The 25,017-nt window shown below is 47.0% G+C and overlaps 1 protein-coding gene across 2 annotated transcripts; it reads left to right on the top strand.

The window, feature by feature from the left end:
- Window positions 1-7,382: 7,382 nt before the first annotated feature.
- Window positions 7,383-14,728, top strand: LOC103985311 (lysine-specific demethylase JMJ706). Of its 2 annotated transcripts, XM_009402966.3 has the most exons (11): window positions 7,383-7,780; window positions 9,126-9,504; window positions 10,720-10,876; window positions 10,947-11,166; window positions 11,774-11,827; window positions 11,907-11,986; window positions 12,080-12,357; window positions 12,486-12,881; window positions 12,975-13,345; window positions 13,455-13,700; window positions 14,102-14,728. In XM_009402966.3, the coding sequence occupies exons 1-11, from the start codon at window positions 7,778-7,780 to the stop codon at window positions 14,363-14,365; spliced, it is 2,448 nt and encodes an 815-aa protein (XP_009401241.2). In that variant the 5' UTR covers window positions 7,383-7,777; the 3' UTR covers window positions 14,366-14,728. The 2 variants fall into 2 exon arrangements, with proteins under 2 accessions (XP_009401241.2, XP_009401242.2); XM_009402967.3 differs by lacking the exon at window positions 7,383-7,780 and having other exon boundaries at window positions 9,365-9,504; window positions 10,782-10,876.
- Window positions 14,729-25,017: the final 10,289 nt, after the last annotated feature.

The following is a 25,017-nucleotide window of genomic DNA, read 5'->3' as shown; positions in this document are numbered from 1 at the left end:
CGATGAGGATGAATAGATAGCTTAGGATCATCCTTGGGGGTGGAGACCTTAGTTGTTGAATAGGTGCAAGTATCTCATCAGTGTATTGAGATGGATGCATCGATATACAAAGATGGAAGCAGCTACCCCCCTTGGGTGAAAGTACTGTGGGTTAGGAGCAAAGCATTTTTGCTCAAACATTCATTGATGAGATCGACAAGTAAGCATTCCTTGATATCAGGTTATTCTTCTAGCACCAAAAATATTATGGTAAGATATCGTTGTTGTCTTGGTTAACCTGACATGATTCTGACTTATGTGCACATGGTTGTTTGTGGTGCCACCAGCATGAAGATTGAGGTCGAGAGAGGTTTCCTAACCCAGTCTCTCTAACATCCAAATTAGTAATCTAAGGAAAATGAGTGTGGTGATGAGCAATAAAAAGTGCCACCCCCATAACTAAGGGTGGTACAATCCTTTGAATTTCATAGTCGGTGATTGAAGTACGCTCTTGGCTAATGATTCGATAGGCCTTAAGCACTTTTTCGATGTTGACATTATGTCGGGTTAGGGAACCTCGACGGGTGCTAGTGGCAATGGAGTCGGGGACTGCGAATGCATTGGTGGCATAACCTGTTGGGTCAACTGAGGCAAAAGCGGAGCGACAATTTGTATAATGCCTAGCATCTATATTCATAAAGTGAAGTTTAAGAACACCTCAATGGGGATAAGTAGATGATCCGAGACCATCCCTAAGGGTTAGAGACCTAGGTTGTTGAATTGGTGCTAGTATCTTACTAGTGTCTATGTCAAGGTGGAAACATTGATGTATGAAAATGGTGGTTATTTCTCTCTTGGGTAAAAGTACTATGAGTTGAGGGCAAAGCCTTTTCGCTTGAGCTTTTATTGAGAGGATCGATGGTCAAGCATTCCTATAATATCGGGCCCTTCTTTTAACACCAAAAATATTGTGATAAGATGTTGTTGATGTCTTAATTGCATGGTTTTGACCCATGTGCATAGGGTTGTTTGAGATTCCTTCAAAGCATAAACAACGATCTCCTAAGATGACATATGCATGAAGATCGAGTTCATGAGATGTTTCTTAACTTGGTTCCTCTAACGCCTAAGTTAGTAACCTGAGGAAGGTGAGTATAGTGATGAGTAGTAAAAAGGGCCTCTCCCCCAATAATCGAGAGTGGTGTTGATCATTGAGTTTCACGATCAAGGATCGAAGTGCCCCCTCGATCATTAGTTCGATAGGCCTTGAGCGCACCTGGATGTCAGCATCATGTTAGGTCAAGGACCTTGACAAGTGCTAGTGGTGATTGAGCTGAGTACTTCTGGTGAACTAGTGGCACTGCTTGTTAGGCCAATTATGGCAAAAACATAACGACAACTTGCATTATGCTTGTCAGCATATGTATTTATTGAGTAAGGTTTAAGAACACCTCGGCAGAGATGAGTATGTGGCTCAAGGCCATCCCTGAAAGTGAGAGACTCAGGTTATTAAGGGGATTGACAAGTAGGTGTTCCTACGACATTGGACTCTTCTTTTAACACCAAAAATATTATAGGAAGATGTCATTGATATCCTAGTCAGCCCGATGTGGTTCTGACCTATGTGCGCAAAGTTATTTGAAGTGCATCGGAGGTAAAAATGATGATATCCCGAGGTGTCATCTACACAAAGATCGAGGTCGAGAGAGATTTCTCGATTCAATCCCTTTGATACCTAATTTAGTAACTTAAGGAATGTGAGTGTGGTGATGAGCAATAAAGAGTGCCCACCCCCTTTTCTCATTACTGAGTTTAGTGTAGTCCGCTAAATTTCATGGTTGGATATCGAAGTGCCCCATTGATCGGTGGTTCGATAGGCCTTGGGTGCTCCTAGGTTGTCAACATCTTATTGGGCCAGGAAACCTTAATGGGTGCCTGAAGCGATGGAGCCAAGGACTGTGAGTAAGCTGGTAACATTGTTTATTGAGTCAATTAAGGCAAAAGCAAAATGTTAATCTATATCATGTTTGTTAGCATCTATATTTGCTAAGTGAGATTTAAAAATACCTCGGCGAGAACAAGCAAGTGGCTCAAGGCCATCCCTAGGGATGAGATACCTAGATCATTGAATAAGCATTAGTATCTCATCGGTATCTATATCGAGGTATATGTACTAATGTACAAAAATGATAGTTGCTATCTCACTTAGGGTGAAAATACTATGAGTCCAAGATAAAGACTCTTCGCTCAAGCGTTTATTGAGAGGATCGATGGGTTGATATTTTTATAACATTGGACCCTCCTTAGTACTAAAAATATTATGGGAAGATATCGTTAATGTCCTGATCAGCCCGACGTGGTTCTAACCCATGTATACATAGTTGTCTGAGATACCTCCGAAGTAAAAATGATGATCTCCTGAGGTGTCACATGCACGAAGATCAATGTCGAAAAAGGTTTATCAACTCGATTCCTCTAATAATCAAGTTAGTAGCTTAAGAAAGATGAGTGTGATAATGAGCAGTAAAAAAGTGTCATTCTTAACTATGTTAAAAATGAGTTTTTATATTTGATAGTAAATTGATAAAATATTTTATAAAATATTTTTTGAGGGGACAATCTTCAATAATCTTTAACGATCTCAATTTGATCTTATGTCTATACGATAAGAATATAGATAATCTATAACTATTTGGACTTATATATATGTGGATAAAATGATAAAAGACAGCTTTTGTCTTATTTTTCTAGCTTGAATATCATGTGAAAAACATATGTGAGATAATAATTAATGGATGATATCTTCGTATCAACTATATATTTTATTTGGATTTCTAATTCAAACATGGGAGAAACCTTGTTGGCCCTTCACCCAATATGTGTTTTGATGCGCGAATAAATGATATCCAAAGCTCGGTTCCGCATTAGGAGATGTAACTTCACGTGTCTTTAGTCACCTCAAACAAAGTCAATCGGACTTCGACAAGGATAGAATTTAGGTCTGACTTAATCAACCACGAGCATCATTGACATCCAAAATTAAAGCCCTTAATCCATCCTAAAAAATTTGAATTTCTAGATATTTTCTTAAAACATCAGCATAAACTAATTATACGAAGGGAGACTTAAACTCTCGGAAAAGAGAGGACGGCAGTGTGATTGAGGCGTACATGGCCATGTCTTAAGAAATGGCAGCAGCATTTACGACCCCAGCAGTGCAAAACGAAGTTTGGCAACTTTAAAATAACAAAAATGGCAACGCTGACCGTACCTTCTTCCGGTTGACCGTGGGGGCCACGTGTCACGTATCAATTGACGAGGACGAGTGGCGTGTATGAGGTGTCCTTGCGCTGTCTTTTTTCCCCGAAATGTGGATATTGCACCAACCAATGATACGACAACGTGTTCACCGGTGGCTGGTAGTTCGCCTGCAGCTGTCCACATGCGAGAGAGAGAGAGGTGACCTAAGGCCAACAGGCCGGAGGGGAAGGGTGAAGCTGATGGACTGTGGAGCTGTGGTGTGATGAGCACTCGGTTTTGATTCCAAGGGGAAGGCTTGAGCCGTGGAAGGAGTTCATTTGTTGAAGCCCGACCGCTAGCAGGTCAGTTGGGTTCGGATTCTATCGAGCTTGATTGGGTACACTTGAACTCCTTGTCCTATGGAACATCTTCTCCACAGCACGATAAAAACGACTGTTCCTATACTCGTGCAACACAAAGAATAGTTATCACAACATTTGGAACACACACGCACACAATGATTACCGAAGCAACAGCCCAAGCTTGCCCGTGTAATCACGAAACGGGCCGTGATTGGGCCCTTCTCATGGAAATAAATGTGTAACTAGTGCGTTTCTTCATGAGATGCATGAATTTACTTGATGGCAGCAGAACAGTGAGACATTTCCAGCAGTCTTGGGAGTAAGATGCATTGACTCGCATCAAATCTCCATGCTTGATTCAAGAAGGACGACGGTCTACGTAGATAAGATTTCTCTAACTGTACGAGGAAATCTCGCTACTCTATCGAGAAAAATCCTCACTCATATATAAATAAAAAGAACATTTCAATGAGGAATACAACTTTTTTCATAATTTCTATCTTATATCCTTTTTAACAGTATTAATATGTATGATAGATTCCCAAGTATCATAAGGTCTTGTTCTTTTATGAGCTAAACTAATCGGCATCTTCTTATTCTTTTATGAGCTAAACTAATCAACATCTTTAATAATTGTTTAGATGAAAATATAAGCCACACACATCCATTTCATTATTTATTTATTTATTTATTTATTTATTATTATTATTTCAAATGTATGTGACAAAAACATAATTCAAATCCAAGATCTTACTTTTTATGAGTAAAACTAATCGACATCTTTAATAATATGTTATGTGAAAATATAAACCCATTGAAAAAACTGAGTCTATCAAATTTCTTTATTATTCGATTGCTTTTATTGACCTCAAATGTAGAAAACCTTAAATTACCTATAAAAAAAAAAAAATCTGCCAGAACTTTATATCTACAAATGATGAAACCGACAGGTTAAACCTTAACTTCAATTAACACAGTCAAGCCCATATAGTTTCTGCTATTACACTAATTAGTCACATGAACCTAAGAAATCCTGGAGTCCTGTTTTATGGACTTCACATCCAATAATAATAATGATAATAATGTTCAGGACCTTCTACTCCTTGTCAATCTTTACCTACCTTCTTCAAGTCTTCCATTGGATGGCTACCAATGATAAGACTGGCAGGTACATGTCCATGTCCCCGTTCACTCCTTTTTATCTTTTTCCCTCAAGTTTTGACTCAACACGAGGCTGTACTGTACTACTGCTTACTGCTTCTTATTCATTCTCGCATGACCTCCAATTTTGATCCACCATGTCACTCCTATATATATATATATATATCCACGCTGGAACACATCTTAATCCCGTGTGTGCTATGGGTATAGGTAGGCAGTGGTTGTTGTCCTCAAGTAGTGTCCTTGGCAGCCATCGTATCGTATGTACCTTCCAAGCTAAACAAAAGATCATGCAGTTGAACTACTGCTGCAGGCGGGCATCACCCTTTCTACGTGGTATCGTTCACACAGGTAGCATGTGGTCACCAAGAAATAGTAGCTAAGAGTAAGGTGAAGAGAGAGAGAGAGAGAGAGAGTGCATCAAGGTTGATCCCTAATTATTATATCGTTCATGTAAAATGCCACTCCCTAATTATTACATAGGATTAAGCCTCCAATCTGTACACTTTATAAAAAGAAGCACAGTTTATTAGGAGGAGGTGCAGAGCTTATGCCATTATTTAATGTCGAAGACAAGCCACTTGTCCCTTGGATACAAACTCATCCCGGTCCCGGTGGCTATAATCCAGGAAAAATAACAAGTTGCAAAGAAGGAATCTTTCATGCTCCACCAGAGAATACGGAGGAGAGGATAAGAAGGCCCAGCAGATAGAATTTCTCGTCATATGTCAGGCATGCATGCCTGCCTGCCTTTGCCTTGGATCCTTCTCCATCACCTCAAATTTAATCTGCATCATCAGATGCTTTCTTTCAGTCAATAAAAAATTCCAATCCGTATTCAACTTCATTTTAGTATCTCGTCCTCCAGACAAAGCCAATCATGCGTCATATATACATATATAACTCCTGTTTTAATGTTTTTATTTTAATGACACCACCTGACTCCTTGGTCTCATCAGTGGTGTCTTTTCTTTCCTTTTTCTTTTCCTTTTTCGTTTTTCTACTTCCTTCTGAAAGCAACACGTACTTTCAGGGATGTCAGATAAATAATAATAAGAAGATAGATAAAGAGAAAAAAAAAATCCAATAGTCTCCACTCTCCAACATGATTAATGTGTGGGTTGATATCTTATCGGGTCAAATTTCGGCTCGGTCACATCTGACAGAATTCTGGGATTCAACTAAACCAATAGGCTCGGAGTTCGTGGGTTGAAAACTGGGCAATTAGCTCCGAGCACGGAAAAAAGTCAATCGTCAAAAGAAGGCAGCGATCATGTCAAACAATTGTGTCACGTCACTCTTCCAGTCCAACGAAAGCTTCTTTGCTGGGAGTCAACACGTACAATCACCTCAAATCATTGCCATTACCATCCCACGTATCCACCGGACCATGTGGTGTTAATTTGGTTTGGTTTGGTTCAGTGCAACCCAACCCGAAATCACTTATTGTCCTTTACTCGTTTGGTAGCTTCACCGCACCCGAACCAGACGAAGCACGACAACCACCCAACCCAGCTCCGGGGGCACCATTTATGGCGGACAGACGACACGTGAGTCATCGATGCCGCATGCCGGCGTCGCTCTCAAACCTCATCTCCTGACCCGACCAATCAGGAGTCACAAGTAATCAACGCAGTGGGAGCAGCGTTACTGCTCAGTAAATAGACTCGACCACGAGCCGCATCTCCCAAATCGTTTTCTCCCACCCGGACTTGTAGCCATCCCTCGTCAGACCGCGTAACGCAACCCAACAAAGAACAAGCACGTGGGTTGGCGGGCTCCTCACCCCCCTTTTCCTCACTCTCTTTCCTGGGAAGTTGTTTGCATGAAATCGATCGATTCCCCAACTCAACGAAATCATGACCCCTCTGACTATTATATATATATATATATATATATATATAGAGAGAGAGAGAGAGAGAGAGGAAATTAAAAGAAAAAGGAGCCTGACTTGTTGAATTCAAGCCATGGTCACATCAACTTCATGGTGGTAGCGAATTAAGGACGCTTACGAACCTGGAGCCCACGGGATTCCGCTACAGTCTCCGGCGGTGCTCCAGACTCTTCGGTGGCGGTCACGCAACCCCGTGACGCCGTCGCTCGACGCCCAGCTCACCCCTCCCTGGCAACCCTACCGCCCCTCTTAACTGAGCCGTGACGCGACAACACACAGCCCCGCCGCGTGTCGACCCCACAGCCGCCCGATCCCATCACGAAGCTCTTCCGGCATGCCGCGTGGCCGAACCGAACCTGCCACCGGCGGCGGCGGCGGCGGGTCTGCCCCTCCGAACAGCCAGTTATTTCGCGGGAGTTACCTGACCCGTCCTCCCTACCATCGTCCCGCCATATCACCTATTTATCGTATATATCGCGATATATTCTAAACCGTCCAAGAACGGACTTGGCGGTCTCCTTCGATGATCTTACCAAAATAACCCTTCACGGGGTTCTGGAATCTGGGGTATAAATGTTATTTGGTAACGAGCTTGGCCTGGGAAACGCGGTTCCGTCAGGGCTGGCGTTTGGTGGAACCACCAACAACTACCGCTTTCTCGCTTTTTCAATGCGGTGTTACAAAATATTATAATGCTATTGGTGGCATTATTTTATGGGATAACTATAAATAGGCGTTCTTTTCCTTGTTTCCGGTTTTCCAATAACTCGCTTCCGTTTCCGCACTGTTCCGGTTCCGTTTTCCCCCACCTTCGTCCTCCGTCTCCTCTCCTCGCCGGAAACGTCCTGTTTCCCTCGCCGGGAAACCCATCCTCTCGCCGCCGTGTCTTTCCTCCCACCCGTCTTTCGGAGGCTGAGGGCTCGCATCCTCTTCGTGGATTCTCTCGGTACGCGCGGTGGGGTGCCGTGCGATGCGACGAAAGGTTCGGATCTCGCCGCGATTCGGTCTCGGAGGGTAATGTGGGCTCTCTGATCCCTGCGGAGCGTTTCTCCCGCGGGGGATTTTTGGAATCCTTCGTCGGGTTTCTTGATTCCAGCGCCGGACGGTGGAGAGGACAGGACGGATCCGCGATCGGTATGAGATGGTAAGCGGCCGACAAACCTGGAATTCTTGGTTCCCCTTCCTGTCGCAATTGCCTGGGAAATTCGATGATAATTATTCCTTTCCTTTTCTTTCACCACGCGGGAGTTGTTTGGGGATCTTGATTTGCTTTTCTTTATTCTGGGAGGAGTCTTTTTCGCTAATTATAGGGTTAATGTTAAATTCACTGCCTTCTTTCTTTTTCTTTGCCCTTTCGGCTCTTCTGCTTGTACGAATGCGACCATATTGCGGTTTCCTTCTCTTTCGAAATGTTTTTTCCTTTCCTTTGAAACGTATTTTTCGTAATTGATTTCGTTACTATTTCGTATTTGCCTCCGTCGATTCTTGAAAGCAAGATTGTTGTCTCGTCTCCGCTAGCCGGAGCCACAACTTAGTGCTCTTGATTTGAGATGTCCTAATATATGTGAGAATACAGTAAAAGTGATCTAGATACAGATGTAGACTTCAGTGGTAGAGCTTGGTGCAGACAATAGGACGGCATTGCACTCAGATTTGCCGTCCTTTTGTGAACCCGGTAGGTCAAGATAGTTCTTGTCGAATCAGACGTCGATGACGAGGTTTTATTCCTTTGCTGGACTTGGATGTCATGAACTCCGGCCTTTTTGTTTTTGATCAGCAACAGGAGCAAATAGGAAAAGAACGGCCTAGATTGGAAACGAAAGACTATTTTCTGATTCCAATCCGTTGAAGATGCTTGAAAACAATTTTCATGCTTAGACAGTATATTGGTTTCTTGGTGTTTGGCACGTTGTATGACATTATATCGGTTCTCAGACGGACTGACCGGCAGTTTCATCAGAGTTGCATTTGACCGCTTCAACTTTCATTCTTTTCTAAATGTCTTTTAAATACAACCTCCAACAGGCCCGTTGCGTCTTTGTGCTAACATTAATTCTTCATTTGAGTGTAAACTCCTTTTTCTGGTTTTAATTATCTAATTTTTCATTTTCAACCTTACTCTCAGCCATATTCTCCATATGATATGACCATTGAGTGCATCAGATTGGCATGCTGTGTGAAATGGACTCGGGATTTAATACATTGTGCTTGTTTCCAGTTGAGCCCATTATCTTCCCATAGAATAATTGTGCCTTCCGTATGCCTGATGTTGCCTGGTTTTATCATAGCTGATGATACTTAACCTCGTTTTTCATTAACTGCAATTATACTTTCTTGTACTTCTATATGAAGATTGTTACAGTTTCTTGCCTACTAAATTGTTTTCTTTTGTTCACTTATTCTACACAAAGTAAGAGATGTTCGTATGGTTTCAGCTCCATTTGTACTGATCAGTTATCATTGTCCATTTGTATCTTATCTTGTAACAGGTGGAAGGAAGGTCTTGCTTGTCTAGAGAGGTTAAAAATGGGTTAGAAATCTTGAAAAGAAAAAGGCTTCAGCAGACAAAGTCTGGCTTTATACCTGAAGCTATTAATGCAAGTAATACAATGTCCAGAAGTGGAGGGGATGCTCTAAGAACTTCAGCATCATGTGGTACTAGAATGCATGGGAATGTTGATGCATTTTCTCGTGTTAGTGTTTCTGTAGAGGATGCTTTTTCCAAGCACCAAGTGAAAAAGTTTGATATGTCTGACTTAGAATGGATCGAGAAGATCCCTGAATGTCCTGTGTTTATTCCCTCGAAGGAGGAGTTCGAGAACCCCTTAGATTATCTTCAAAGGATTGCTCCTGTTGCTTCAAGATATGGTATGATGATTATTTTTAAGCAATCATCTTTTGTGAAATGACACTATGCCTGCACCTGCTTTCTTTATTTAAATTTGTTACAGAATCTGTCAGTTCAAACCTGATGTAAAATAGTCATTGAAAGCTAATCCCATTCAAAAGTCTTGTATGACCTATTCTTTGCACTGCTTAAGGTGGTGTTAATTTGATGAGCAAAATGAGAAAGCATCTCCTCATTTTTTCTAGATGGTTTTCAAATTGTTTTCTTCATAAATTTCTCGATGCCCATATGGTCTGCATGAAAGCTGTGATATTGTGTGTGTGTTCTTTTACTTTTAAATGCTTTATTACCTCTTCCATAAATGATTTGCAGTATGATACCTTTACTGTCTAATTACAGTCCGCACTTGGTCTCAGAAGGCAGCCCTTTTGTATTGATAGGTTGTATCCTAATCTTGATTAAATGAAAGAAAGGTTTGGCCATCTTTTCCTTAATGTGCTTTTGGAACAAAATTGGCCAATTTGACTGAAATCTAAATTCTGATGACCATAGCCAAGGTTTCAGAAACGTTAACACTAAATAGTCTCGGTTATTTCTATAGAAACATGTTTGAATTTCTAGTCTTATCAACAAAAGAAATGTAACTGACCCATTCAATGTGATCGGAGAATTGTAGCATGTGTATAGCTCTTCCATTTTTAATCAATCGTCATGTTTTAGGCACATGTAAGCCCATAAGTGTAACATCTTTCATTTTTGAATTGTTTATGATATTCATAATTTTTTTATAGTGTAATATCCTTCATCTTTGTATTGTTTATGATATCCATGATTTTTTATTATTTTAATATGAGAAATTATTTAATATAAAAAATTTATAAATAAATTATCATATTAAAATAATCAAAAAATCATGGATATCATAAACAATTCAAAACTGAAGATTATTACAATAAGTGCTTCAGCAACTGTTCTCTTTTCAAGCAAATGCCCTCAATTTCCAAGCACAATGGACTCAAGCATGTAACCTGAGTTAATCGTGCTGTGCAAGAGGAGGAAATTATGTAATTCATATTATGGATTCATCTTTTATTCAATGTGGTTAGGTTATCTTAGCACACACATCATATTTATCATGAAGTACTTTGGTGCCTTATTGTACCCCAATGTGGTTTCTTGATGCATTGGTCACTTAAAATACTTTTGTTTATTTGTAACCTATTGACATGCTTCAGGCATATGTAAGATCATTTCCCCTATAAGTGCTTCAGTTCCTGCTGGTGTTGTTTTAATGAAGGAGCAAGCGGGATTTAAGTTTACTACCAGAGTGCAGCCTCTACGTCTTGCCGAGTGGGCTGCAGATGACAAGGTCACCTTTTTCTTGAGTGGAAGGTTAGTTAACTGTTGGTATATGATTCTTGAATTTTTAGCTTGCATGTATGCCAACAGTTGGTGGTTTCAGGAAGTATACATTTCGGGATTTTGAGAAGATGGCAAACAAGGTATTTTCTCGAAGGTATTCAAGTGCTGGATGTCTCCCTGCTAAGTTTATGGAAGAGCAATTCTGGCATGAGATTGCATTTGGCAAGACAGAGATGGTTGAGTATGCATGTGACATTGATGGAAGTGCCTTCTCATCATCTCCTAGAGATCAACTTGGACAAAGCAAGTGGAACTTGAAGGTGATTGTGATCTGCCCAGTCTCTCTCCTCCCATCCTCTCTTTCTCTCTGCCTCTCCCTTTCTCCAATTTTGGCTGTAGTCAGGCTATGCAGCAATAGTATTTTTATTCGTGATTATTCAGGGACCTGCATCTACCTTTCCCACCATCTACTGTGAGCAATATCAACATACCAGGAAGAGTGGCTTTCACTGCTTTATACTTGGAAATTTTGATATTTGATGTGGTTTAGTTTTTCATGTTGGTATCATGTACCGATTGCCTCTCTATATCTTTCATTACCTTTGTATTTTATTTACTACCTGAAAATTTTTATATGTTGCAGAGTTCTTTCTTACCGAATTATGTATTTCGGAAATTTCTATATCTTTCACACAGAATTCTCTGTTTTGTAACAGAGTTTCTGATGGACCCTTAAGACTTTCATGTAGCTCTGAATACTTATATGTAAATTGGTGAAGAACATTTACACTATAATATGCTGATTGTTATTTTAATAATGAATTCTGTACGATGCATAATATTTTAAAAGCATTAATTATTTTGAACTCTTCTGAATCTAGAAAATATTTTTTGCTTGGTTGTACTAAGACAGCCTTTTGTGTCCAGAGATTTTCTCGGCTACCAAAATCTGTACTTCGGCATCTGGCAAATGCAATTCCAGTAAGTACCAATTGTTTTTCGGTAGTCAAGCACTTATTATTCATTTGATTTTTTGTAACTGGTTTCCGGTCCATTGTAGGGTGTAACAGATCCCATGCTTTACATTGGAATGCTTTTTAGTATGTTCGCTTGGCATGTCGAAGATCACTATTTGTATAGGTATTGGCTGGAACTGTCAGATCTTAGCTATCGGGTTCTTTTTCTCATGACATAAAAGAGTTGTCTGATATATGGTTTAAACTATCCTTCCAGCATTAATTATCATCATTGTGGAGCTTTCAAAACATGGTATGGTATCCCAGGCCATGCTGCTACAGATTTTGAAAAGGTGGTCTGGAATCATGTATATGATTCTGACATTTTGCAAGGTGAAGGAGAAGATGCAGCTTTCGATGTACTTTTGGGAAAGACCACAATGTTTCCTCCAAATATTCTATTAGAACATAATGTTCCTGTTTATAAAGCTGTACAAAGACCTGGAGAATTCATTATTACTTTTCCTCGAGCTTATCATGCAGGCTTCAGTCACGGTGGGGTGATTTTTGCAGCCTGTGGCTGTTCTTTTATTATTTTTGACGTGTGTTCGCTTTCTTTACCATGAGATGTTATACTGATTCAAGCTTTATCTGAAGTTTCTTGTACTTGTTTGAATCTCCAGGATTCAATTGCGGTGAAGCAGTGAATTTTGCTGTTGGTGATTGGTTCCCGCTGGGTACTGTGGCTAGCCAACGATATGCACTTCTGAACAGGATGCCATTGCTCCCTCATGAGGAACTTCTTTGTAGGGAAGCAGTGTTTATTTCAAAGATATTGTTAAATCCTGATTCTAAAAGTCCTCGCCCTTCATCTGAAGACTTTCACTCGCAACGTTGCATTAAATTTTCTTTTGCGTACTTAATGCGCTTCCAGCACCGTGCTCGTTGGTCGCTCATGAAATCAGGAGCCTGTGCATTTATTAACACAGAGACTGTACTATGTAGCATCTGCAAACATGACTGCTATATTTCTTATGTTAGGTGTAATTGCATCAAGGATCCAATCTGTCTCCGCCATGGTATGAAGTTGATCTGTATTACCTCTATTTGTTTTTATTATGGGATTCAGTACAATATGATTTGACTTATTTGATCTTCATTATACTGGCAAGAGAGAGAGCTTAGAAGCTGCCTTTGTGGCTTCGATCGTATTATATTCCTGAGAGGGGACATTCTGGAATTGGAGGCCATCTCACGGAAGTTTGAGCAAGAGATTGATGTACTAGAGGAGGTTCTAAAGCAAATTCAACAAGGTGATGACTTTTATCTAGGGACAAGCCCGTTTTACAACGCTGAACATGATGGATATGTTCCATACTGTGAGATAAAATTTGAGTCAAGCCCCGATATTAGGGGTGACAATCCGGAGCGCTCAGGAGTTTGCATCTTAGAGGGCTCTAACAAGGATGTGGCATGGGAATCTCTGTCTTCTCCTGGAACAATGACATCATCTGTGCGGTTAAGTGGAGGTTCCTTGCATATTGTACGTCATTTGGTTGGAGTCCTATTTACATGCTTTTATGTTCATAATTGGGTATAAGCATATTTTTGTTTCATTTATTGTTTTAATTATGTTCGGTATGTGTTTGCAGGGTTATGCAAAAACTAATATAGGAATAATATCTTGCTCCGGGTCGCCCAGTTCATGTCAATCTGCTGTCCTAATTCCAGAGAGGCATGCAGCTGCATCTTCTTGTCAAGCTGGTTCTTCTGATACTTCAGTCATGCAAAACAGTGATGACTCTGACTCCGAAATATTCAGAGTCAAGCGCAGGTCTGCAATAAAATTAGGGAAAAGATCTACTGGTGATGTAGACTCAAACCTCCCGGAACACCAGGTTTGTTTTAATGGATCATGATATCTAATGCCGGCTTGCAGTCTCTGGCATCACATGAAACATGATTTATTGGTTGATAAATGCATTTGTAGTTCCTTGGTTTTGCTAACATTAGCTTTTTTTTATTGCGTACATTCTTTTGGTTAGGATTAAAAAATTCACATCAGTTTGGTGCTGTCTTCTCTAGAGCTTCTTACCTTGTCTACTGAAAAATATGCTTAAAAAGTCCTGCTGGCAATATCTGTACCTTAGGATTTTGCAGTGGAGAAAAGAAAGATATGTTTGTTGTTCTGTTGCAACAGAACTATCAGATTCGTTTATCACTTAAGCAGCAGTTTTAATTAGTGGACAAAAGAAAGATATTTTTGGGTTGCATTTAATTCTTGATTTAAAATTGGCAGGGGCTAAAGCGGTTGAAGAAGCTCCATCGAGAAGGAAGACATCTGGCTACGGCAGACCATCCTGCTCCAGCTACTAGTGGTTATTTTCAAAAGAATTTTGAATCGGGTGTTAGCAGGACCTCGAGAGGCATGTTTCCAATGTCCTCCAAAATCAGACCCGACGGCGGCCAAGTTGGGGTGAAGCTAAAAGTGAATCTTCAATCCAACTTACACGACACCATTGTCGCGGTGGAAGATCCTACGTCCAGTGAACTTAAAAGTTAAAGAGGGCCCTCTTTGTCATCAGATGGAGCAGCTGAGCTGTAAATTTCCTTCCTGAGCCTCCTAGCGTGTGCCATCAGACTGATTACTAATGTGAGGTTTTAACCGGGCGCTAACAATAGAGAGCGAGAGGGAGAGATTTGAGTTAGAGCAGGCTTTGATTCTTTGTGCAGGCCCTCAAATGAGGCGCTGGCTGGACACGATTCTTTCCAGCCGCCTGTTTCCATTTTTTTTTTTTTTTTTAATGGCAGCCATGTTAATTGTATTTCATTACACTGTCATTTCAAAAAATTGTTCATTTTGCTAACATTTAAGTAACCTGTATAGATTATGATTCGGTCATACCTTGAACAGTTACCAAAGTAAGTGATTGCAGCCGTGTGTGTGTACTTTTCGTAGTGTCAGTCAAGGAAGCTAAGCTTTCAAGAATTGCAAGTATCAAGTATGATGAGATCGTAACATCTTAAAACTACGACTACATAAAGAAATGATGGTGGTAACAACTAACAACTATGACCAGCAAACTTCAAAGTTGAAATGATGCATCCCTATCCCAAGGGCAAATGTTCTGCTGTTTTTACATCATGGAAGTTTGATTTCTCTTCTTATTCCATGAGTTCCATAACCCTATCAAGCTATTTTTACATCATTCTACTTGCAGCTTCAAAAATTGGAAAATCTGACTTCAGCATAATGACATGCGAAATCTAACCTTGTGTTTCAGCCAATTTGTCTTCAATTATCTGCCTCGACTACTTCTTTATCTTTATCTGCTGGTGAAGAAGAAACAGGTTATGCCAACAAACTTTGACATATTATCAGCTGTTATGCAAAAGCATTTAAAGAGATACCAAATCATTATTGTTACGGTCAGTAACTGTTTAGCCGTGACCTTGGGGCCGTCGCGGCTTGGTCCGGGTCCGGAAGGCGGTGGTCAACGGGTGGGGGAGCCCCTCGAGTCGGCAAAGTACGGTGGTTCGGGTCGGGAGCTCGGTTCGGCAGGTCGGTTCGGCGGTTCGGGTCGGCGGTTCGGGTCGGCGGTTCGGGTCGGGAGGCTGCTCCGCCGCAGCTTCAGGAAGAGGCGACACCGTCTTGCACCTGCACATAGGTCGGGCCGGGAGCTCGGCCCGACCCCTCCGACGATCAAGTTAGAGGAAGACGTGGAGGGGTTGTGGATGAGGCAGAAGAAGAGCCTCTGAGTGTTGTGTCTGAGTGAGTTCCTCTCCCCCCTTTTGCTTAGGGCTCAGGGGTATTTATAGATGAGTTTGATGTTACCTGATGTGGCTGCTTGCAGGGGCAGGACAGTGCCCCGCGTGGCATCTGACATGGCCACTGGGGCTGCGTGGAGGACCGAGCTGCCGCAGGGTATGGGCGAGCCTCGGTTGACGTGCTCCCATCAGTTCGGCATTGAAGCTTCCCTCCTTGGGTAGTGCGTCCACCGTGCGTAGTCGGAGGTCGTCGTCAACAGCGGGAGTCGTCAGGGCGGGTCTAGTCAGCGTTATTGCTCTTCCAAGGGGCTGTCGTCACGGCGCATCGCCCGACCAGTATTTTCCCTATCATATTCCCCCCCCGAAAAGGAGCCATGCGTCGATCGGGACAGGGGAAGGGAGCTTGAGGCATGGCTGCGTCTCTTGGTGTCGAGGCGGTCTCGGGCGGCGGGCGGTCCCGCTTGTTTTACCTCGATGGGGTTTTTGGGTGTGCCGACTGTACTGGTGGGTCTCGGTCACTACGCGAGCGAGGGGGAAGGCCCTGCCGGGCTAGCTGCGTAGGAGCGCCTCGGGCATTACGCGACCGAGGGGGAAGGCCCTGCCGGGCTAGCTGCGTAGGAGCGCCTCGGGCATTACGCGACCGAGGAGGAAGGCCCTGCCGGGCTAGCTGCTCAGGAGCGCCTCGGGCATTACGCGACCGAGGGGGAAGGCCCTGCCGGGCTAGCTGCTCAGGAGCGCCTCGGGCATTACGCGACCGAGGGGGAAGGCCCTGCCGGGCTAGCTGCGTAGGAGCGCCTCGGGCATTACGCGACCGAGGAGGAAGGCCCTGCCGGGCTAGCTGCTGAGGAGCGCCTCGGGCATTACGCGACCGAGGGGGAAGGCCCTGCCGGGCTAGCTGCTCAGGAGCGCCTCGGGCATTACGCGACCGAGGGGGAAGGCCCTGCCGGGCTAGCTGCGTAGGAGCGCCTCGGGCATTACGCGACCGAGGAGGAAGGCCCTGCCGGGCTAGCTGCTGAGGAGCGCCTCGGGCATTACGCGACCGAGGGGGAAGGCCCTGCCGGGCTAGCTGCTCAGGAGCGCCTCGGGCATTACGCGACCGAGGGGGAAGGCCCTGCCGGGCTAGCTGCTCAGGAGTGCCTCGGGCATTACGCGACCGAGGGGGAAGGCCCTGCCGGGCTAGCTGCGTAGGAGCGCCTCGGGCATTACGCGACCGAGGAGGAAGGCCCTGCCGGGCTAGCTGCTGAGGAGCGCCTCGGGCATTACGCGACCGAGGGGGAAGGCCCTGCCGGGCTAGCTGCTCAGGAGCGCCTCGGGCATTACGCGACCGAGGGGGAAGGCCCTGCCGGGCTAGCTGCTCAGGAGCGCCTCGGGCATTACGCGACCGAGGGGGAAGGCCCTGCCGGGCTAGCTGCGTAGGAGCGCCTCGGGCATTACGCGACCGAGGAGGAAGGCCCTGCCGGGCTAGCTGCTGAGGAGCGCCTCAGGCATTACGCGACCGAGGGGGAAGGCCCTGCCGGGCTAGCTGCTCAGGAGCGCCTCGGGCATTACGCGACCGAGGGGGAAGGCCCTGCCGGGCTAGCTGCTCAGGAGTGCCTCGGGCATTACGCGACCGAGGGGGAAGGCCCTGCCGGGCTAGCTGCGTAGGAGCGCCTCGGGCATTACGCGACCGAGGAGGAAGGCCCTGCCGGGCTAGCTGCTGAGGAGCGCCTCGGGCATTACGCGACCGAGGAGGAAGGCCCTGCCGGGCTAGCTGCTGAGGAGCGCCTCGGGCATTACGCGACCGAGGAGGAAGGCACTCGGGCATTACGCGACCGAGGACGAAGGCGCTCGGGCATTACGCGACCGAGGAGGAAGGCGCTCGGGCATTACGCGACCGAGGGTGAAGGCACTCGGGCATTACGCGACCGAGGAGGAAGGCGCTCGGGCATTATGCGACCGAGGAGGAAGGCGCTCGGGCATTATGCGACCGAGGAGGAAGGCGCTCGGGCATTACGCGACCGAGGAGGAAGGCGCTCGGGCATTATGCGACCGAGGAGGAAGGCGCTCGGGCATTACGCGACCGAGGGTGAAGGCACTCGGGCATTACGCGACCGAGGGGGAAGGCGCTCGGGCATTATGCGACCGAGGAGGAAGGCGCTCGGGCATTACGCGACCGAGGAGGAAGGCGCTCGGGCATTATGCGACCGAGGAGGAAGGCGCTCGGGCATTACGCGACCGAGGGTGAAGGCCCGGCCGGGCTGGCTGCTCAGGAGCGCCTCGGGCATTACGCGACCGAGAGGGAAGGCCCAGCCGGGCTGGCTGCTCAGGAGCGCCTCGAGCATTACGCGACCGAGGAGCAAGGCAGGAGAGCCTCGGGCATTATGCGACCGAGGTGGCGGCCTCGACAAGCATGGAGCCGGGGCACTCGGCGCAGGCAGGCTGCGGCCGAGGGATGTATCCCAGGTGGGCAAGGTAATGGATATGGCCGAGGAGTTCGACGCGGGCAGGCTGGCCGTGCAGACGTGTCTCGGGGTTTATGGAGCCGAGGGGCACGACGCGGGCGTACTGGCGGCACTGATCTGTCTCGGGAACATGGAGCCAAGGAGCACGACGCTGGCGGCTGGCGGCGCAGGTGTGGTCTCGGGCATTACGCGACCGAGGAGCACGACGCAGGCAGGCAGACCGCGCAGGCGTGGTCGCAAGGGCCATGCGACCGAGTAGCACGACGCAGGCGGGCAGGACGCGAGGACGTGGACTCGGGCACCATGCGGCCGAGGTACACGACAGAGGCGGGCAGGCCGTGCTGAGGTGGGATTTCGACAGAGAGTTGCCGAGGTGCTCGGTGCAGGCAGGCTGCGACCGAGGTACACCGCTCAGGCGGGCAGGCCGCGCTGAGGTGGGATTTCGGCAGAGAGTTGCCGAGGTGCTCGGTGCAGGCAGGCTGCGACCGAGGTACACCGCTCAGGCGAGCAGGCCGCGCTGATGTGGGATTTCGGCAGAGAGTTGCCGAAGTGCTCGGTGCAGGCGGGCTGCGACCGAGGTGGTGGGCTCGACAAGCATGGAGCCGAGGCGTTTGGCGCAGGCAAGCCGTGGCCGAGGGGCGTGGACCAGGTGGATAGGGCCATGGAGTTCGACGCGGGCAGGCTGGCCGTGAAGACGTGTCTCGGGGTTTATGGAGCCGAGGGGCACGACGCGGGCGTACTGGCGGCACTGATCTGTCTCGGGAACATGGAGCCAAGGAGCACGACGCTGGCGGCTGGCGGCGCAGGTGTGGTCTCGGGCATTACGCGACCGAGGAGCACGACGCAGGCGGGCAGACCGCGCAGGCGTGGTCGCAAGGGCCATGCGACCGAGTAGCACGACGCAGGCGGGCAGGACGCGAGGACGTGGACTCGGGCACCATGCGGCCGAGGAACACGACAGGCGGTCAGGCCGCGCCGAGGTGGGTCTCGGCAGAGATTGGCCGAGGTGCTCGGCGTAGGCGGATAGACCGCACATGGGGCCGAGGCGCCGAGGCAGCGTCCGGGCTGCGGATGAGCCCGAGGGGCCGAGGCGGCGTGTTGGCTGCACACGGTGCCGAGGCAGCGGGCTGCTTGCTGCGCATGGGGCCGAGGGGCCGAGGCAGCGTGTTGGCTGCTTCGTCAGCCGAGCAGTTGAGGCGGGCGGCCACGCATGGGACCGAGGGGTCGATGCAGCGTGCTGGCTGCAGTGTGTTGGCTGCGCATGAGGCCGTGGGGCCGAGGCAGCGTGCTGGCTGCAGCGTATTGCTGCGCATGAGGCCGAGGGGCCGAGGCAGCGTGTTGGCTGCAGCGTATTGCTGCGCATGGCGCCGAGGAGCAGCCGAGGCATCAGGCTGCTTGCTGCGTGTGGGGCCGAGGAGCCGAGGGAGCGTGCAGCGTGTTAGCTGCGCACGAGGCCGAGTGGCCGAGGCAGCGAGGCAGCGTGTTGGCTGCGCATGTGGCCGAGGCAGTGAGACTGCTTGCTGGCTGCGCACGAGGCCGAGTGGCCGCGGCAGCGAGACTGCTTGCTGTGCATGAGGCCGAGTGGCCGAGGGCCGAGGGGCCGAGGCTGCGCATGAGGCCTAAGAGCCGAGGCAGCGAGGCAGCAAGGCAGCGTGTTTGCATGAGGCCGCTTGCTGGCTGCGAACGAGGCCGAGGGGCCGAGGCAGCGTGCTGGCGGCGCATGAGGCCGAGTGGCCGAGGCAGCGAGGCAGCGGGCTGGCTGCGCTCGAGGCCGAGTGACCGAGGCAGCGAGGCAGCAAGGCAGCGTGCTACTTGCTGCGCATGGGGCTGAGGAGCCGAGGCAGCGTAGTGCTTGCTGGCTGCGCACGAGGCCGAGTGGCCGAGGCAGCGAGGCTGCTTGCTGGCTGCGCGTGAGGCCGAGGAGCCGAGGCAGCGAGGCAGCAAGGCAGCGTGCTGGCTGCGTATGAGGCCGAGTGGCCGAGGCAGCGAGGCTGCTTGCTGGCCGCGCGTGAGGCCGAGGAGCCGAGGCAGCGAGGCAGCAAGGCAGCGTTCTGGCTGCGCATGAGGCCGAGTGGCCGAGGCAGCGTGTTGGCTGCGCATGAGGCCGAGTGGCCAAGGCAGCGAGGCTGCTTGCTGGCTGCGCACGAGGCCAAGGAGCCGAGGCAGCGAGGCAGCAAGGCAGCGTGCTACTTGCTGCGCATGGGGCTGAGGAGCCGAGGCAGCGTGGCTGCTTGCTGGCTGCGCGTGAGGCCGAGGAGCCGAGGCAGCGAGGCAGCAAGGCAGCGTGCTGGCTGCGCATGAGGCCGAGTGGCCGAGGCAGCGAGGCTGCTTGCTGGCTGCGCGTGAGGCCGAGGAGCCGAGGCAGCGAGGCAGCAAGGCAGCGTGCTGGCTGCGTATGAGGCCGAGTGGCCGAGGCAGCGAGGCTGCTTGCTGGCCGCGCGTGAGGCCGAGGAGCCGAGGCAGCGAGGCAGCAAGGCAGCGTTCTGGCTGCGCATGAGGCCGAGTGGCCGAGGCAGCGTGTTGGCTGCGCATGAGGCCGAGTGGCCAAGGCAGCGAGGCTGCTTGCTGGCTGCGCACGAGGCCAAGGAGCCGAGGCAGCGAGGCAGCAAGGCAGCGTGCTACTTGCTGCGCATGGGGCTGAGGAGCCGAGGCAGCGTAGTGCTTGCTGGCTGCGCACGAGGCCGAGGAGCCGAGGCAGCGAGGCAGCAAGGCAGCGTGCTGGCTGCGCATGAGGCCGAGTGGCCGAGGCAGCGAGGCTGCTTGCTGGCTGCGCGTGAGGCCGAGGAGCCGAGGCAGCGAGGCAGCAAGGCAGCGTGCTGGCTGCGCATGAGGCCGAGTGGCCGAGGCAGCGAGGCTGCAAGGCAGCGTGCTACTTGCTGCGCATGGGGCTGAGGAGCCGAGGCAGCGTGGCAACAGCGTGTTGGAGTGAACAGAGCTTACCTTAACAGGGTTCTTGGGGGAGAAGAGGGACGACCTCCAGTTGTTGATGAGGCCTTCATCAATGATGACGAAGCCTTCGATGTAGTCGAACCTTTCGCTCCGGTGGGCGCTGTGGAGCGAGACGAGGAGCTCCTGGTCCCTGGTGAAGGCCGCGAAGTCGGAGTACAGTGCTCGAATCCATCTCACCCCGTGAGGAGCTGTCTCCAGTGCAATCCGGGCTCTGATGATGATCCCAAACTGTCCCAGACCACCGAGAACTCCATGGAACAGCTCTGAGTTCTGCTCTTCTGAGCATGTTATCAGCTCACCCTTGCCTGTGACCATATCGAGCTCGTGGACATTGCTGATCTGAGGTCCGTGGTGAAAGGCTTGCCCGCTTACGCCGGCGTTGGAGAGAGTGCTGCCGACCGACAAGTAGAGGTAGTCGGTCCACGACTTGGGCGCGAGGCCGCCGTTGACTAGCGTCCAGTTCAACACATCGACCCGGAGATCACCCCCCGAGGCGTCGACATAGTACTCGCCCGTGGACGGCGAGCACGTCGGCTCCGGGTGGGGCGCGATCCGGCCGCGACTCATCTGGACCACGACGTCGTCCGGCGAGAGCGTCTGGCCCTTGATCAAGTGGCTGTGTCCCCTGGCGGAGACCGGCAACCAGCGGGCCGCGCGTGTGGGACCGAGGGGCCGACGCGGGCGGAGGCGCGCGGGGCAGAGCCGCGCGCGTGGGGGCCGAGGAGCCGGGATGCGCGGGCTGGCTGCGCGCGTGGGGCCGAGGGGCCGACGCGGGCGGAGGCGCGCGGGGCCGAGCCGCGCGCGTGGGACCGAGGCGCTCGGGGCCGAGGAGCCGAGAACAGCCCCAGAAGTCGCTGCTGCTGGTGCAGGTCGGCTGCAGTGGAGCAACCAAGGAGAAGACTAACGTACCGTCATTCCGGGCCCTCCTTCTAGCGCCAAAATGTTACGGTCAGTAACTGTTTAGCCGTGACCTTGGGGCCGTCGCGGCTTGGTCCGGGTCCGGAAGGCGGTGGTCAACGGGTGGGGGAGCCCCTCGAGTCGGCAAAGTACGGTGGTTCGGGTCGGGAGCTCGGTTCGGCAGGTCGGTTCGGCGGTTCGGGTCGGCGGTTCGGGTCGGCGGTTCGGGTCGGGAGGCTGCTCCGCCGCAGCTTCAGGAAGAGGCGACACCGTCTTGCACCTGCACATAGGTCGGGCCGGGAGCTCGGCCCGACCCCTCCGACGATCAAGTTAGAGGAAGACGTGGAGGGGTTGTGGATGAGGCAGAAGAAGAGCCTCTGAGTGTTGTGTCTGAGTGAGTTCCTCTCCCCCCTTTTGCTTAGGGCTCAGGGGTATTTATAGATGAGTTTGATGTTACCTGATGTGGCTGCTTGCAGGGGCAGGACAGTGCCCCGCGTGGCATCTGACATGGCCACTGGGGCTGCGTGGAGGACCGAGCTGCCGCAGGGTATGGGCGAGCCTCGGTTGACGTGCTCCCATCAGTTCGGCATTGAAGCTTCCCTCCTTGGGTAGTGCGTCCACCGTGCGTAGTCGGAGGTCGTCATCAACAGCGGGAGTCGTCAGGGCGGGTCTAGTCAGCGTTATTGCTCTTCCAAGGGGCTGTCGTCACGGCGCATCGCCCGACCAGTATTTTCCCTATCAATTATCATCGTCGAACCCGCAAAAGCAAATAACCAACAAACGAATAAACTAAGTATGTAATATTTGAAAGACTCATATGCATATATCTAAATATCAATTGGAGTAAGTTTATCATATTAATATTATATGTGGAGAATATTTTGTTTGTTAAGAATGATCTTGATTTATTATATCAAAACAAAAAAAAATTCGTGAAGAATTTTAAAATATTGTAATGAATGAATTAAGATAAATATCAATATCTTATGTTATTGATATTAAGATATTCAAGGATAGATTTGAATGATTATTAGAATCATATTTATCAAATCTTAGAAAGATTTAATATATAAATTTGTTCAGTAATTAAAAAATAAATATTTTAGTCAACATAATTATTTTTAAAATAACTTTAAAATAGATAAAAATATATATATATATTTAGTATATTACATGCTCAAACCTATATCGGACCAAATATCAATTTGTCAAAATACTTGATATATATTAAAGTTATCTATAAAACCCTAAAGGGCTATAAAAAAAATAATAAAATATCTTGAGGGGATGCTCACATATATGAAAATAGATTGGCATAAAATTATAGTATTTTCATGTTTTGATTTTATAAATTACCTTGATAATAAATAAAATCTACTTTTATATTTTTATTAGTTAGATGGATAATTTATTAAAAAAATATTAAGCATCGTATTATTACATTATCAATAATAAAAGTATATTTTGTGGTATGCCTTGATGTCACTAATCGAATTTTATAATTGTAAAATTTTATTTTAGGACTTAGTATGACCAAACTTAATTATTAAATCACTTAAGATATTTTATGACATATCGTAGTAGTTTATTTTTCTAAAAATTATAAATATTCTAATAGTTTTATGTTATATGTATTATGATATAAAATACTTGATGATTACAGAAAGAGTCCAAAAATAATTAATGTCAATTAAGAATTTAAATTTCATTATGTTGATTGTTGATCCATTCACTAAACCCTTACACCCTAAAATATTTGAAAGAATATATTTTTATGATTAAGTTTGTAAGTAACCCATAAAAAATATAGTGATGCATTCTTCAGTGAATATTATAATTGATATTTTATTTACATAATTAAAATTATTTATTTCTATTATCTTGTTCACATTTATGTATGTACTACAAAAGTCATTTTGTGATTGTCTAAAAAGTTAATAGTTTTGTGATTTTATTATATATAATATTAATGACATATAATTGCTATGACTCACATTGATAATCAAACTTAATATGATATTTTTATGTTCATTAGATTTATTAGCTTATTTATAAAATTCTTATGTTAATATAAAATATTTTTTAAAATTTTATAATCTAATTAAATAATATTATTCATAAATAAAATTTTATTTTATTTATTTTAATTTTAAAAATTTTTATATCTTACTAGACAAGTGAAAAAATATTAGATTACGTGACTCTATTTAATTAAATAGGTAAGATATATTATAAATATGAATGGATTCTTATTATGATTTTGATCAATAAAAAAGAAATATAATTACGATATAATTCATAACTATTACTTATCATAAATCCTCTATTTTAATTTATAAAAAAATAAGACCTCGAATAAAGACACAAAAAAGCTCCTGAAATTATCCTCAACATCATAAAACTCATCCATGTCCTTGCAAGAACACTCGACACCTGAGTCCAAAAGAGAGGAGGGACGCTTACAGTTTAGTCTATTTTTACAAGTAGAAGAACTACAATCAACAAAAAGAAACAAAAGCGAACCCAATATATGATCATTTATTAATCATAAAGAAAGTCCTTTTATTACAAAGAGTTTTTAATTGCTGCTAAGAAGAATTACGTATATATAGCTCTCATCAAATCATTATTTATCCAAGAAAAAGGAACATTGCATAAAGAAAAATAGATGGGCAACCAACAAAACTACACGCATCATCTTCAGTAAACACAACATCAAATAGATGCACATATCAGAAAACATAAAAGACCAGAAACCTGAGTACTGAAATAGTAACAATATATAATCAATCAAAGAGAACATGCAGGAGAGGACGAGGAGTTGTTTACCTTTTGGGAGGAGTTCTTCCACCGAGGAGACCAACGAAAACGCAACAGGGACGAGGAGATGATGATATCGCAGATGGTGTGCCATGGACATGCATAAAAGCTATATTTCTAATGGCATTGTGATAAGAGCGGGTGTCGCCTTGGTTCAGCTTTGCGAGTCCGTGATGGAATAGAACTACCAAGTAGGAATCAAAAACACGCGCACGTGCAGAGGCCGAGACAACGATCCCGCCCGCAAATTGGGCCAGTTGCAGTAACTGGGCCGGATGTCGACCTGCTTTCATTGTCCGCCTCGATACCAACAAGCCCAATATTGACCTTTCAAAATCAC

The sequence above is a fragment of the Musa acuminata genome, chromosome BXJ3-5, assembly GCF_036884655.1.
Source record: "Musa acuminata AAA Group cultivar baxijiao chromosome BXJ3-5, Cavendish_Baxijiao_AAA, whole genome shotgun sequence".
Taxonomy (NCBI): Eukaryota; Viridiplantae; Streptophyta; class Magnoliopsida; order Zingiberales; family Musaceae; genus Musa; species Musa acuminata.
The sequence above is the reverse complement of the archived record's forward strand: the minus strand, read 5'-3'. Positions and strand labels throughout refer to the sequence as shown.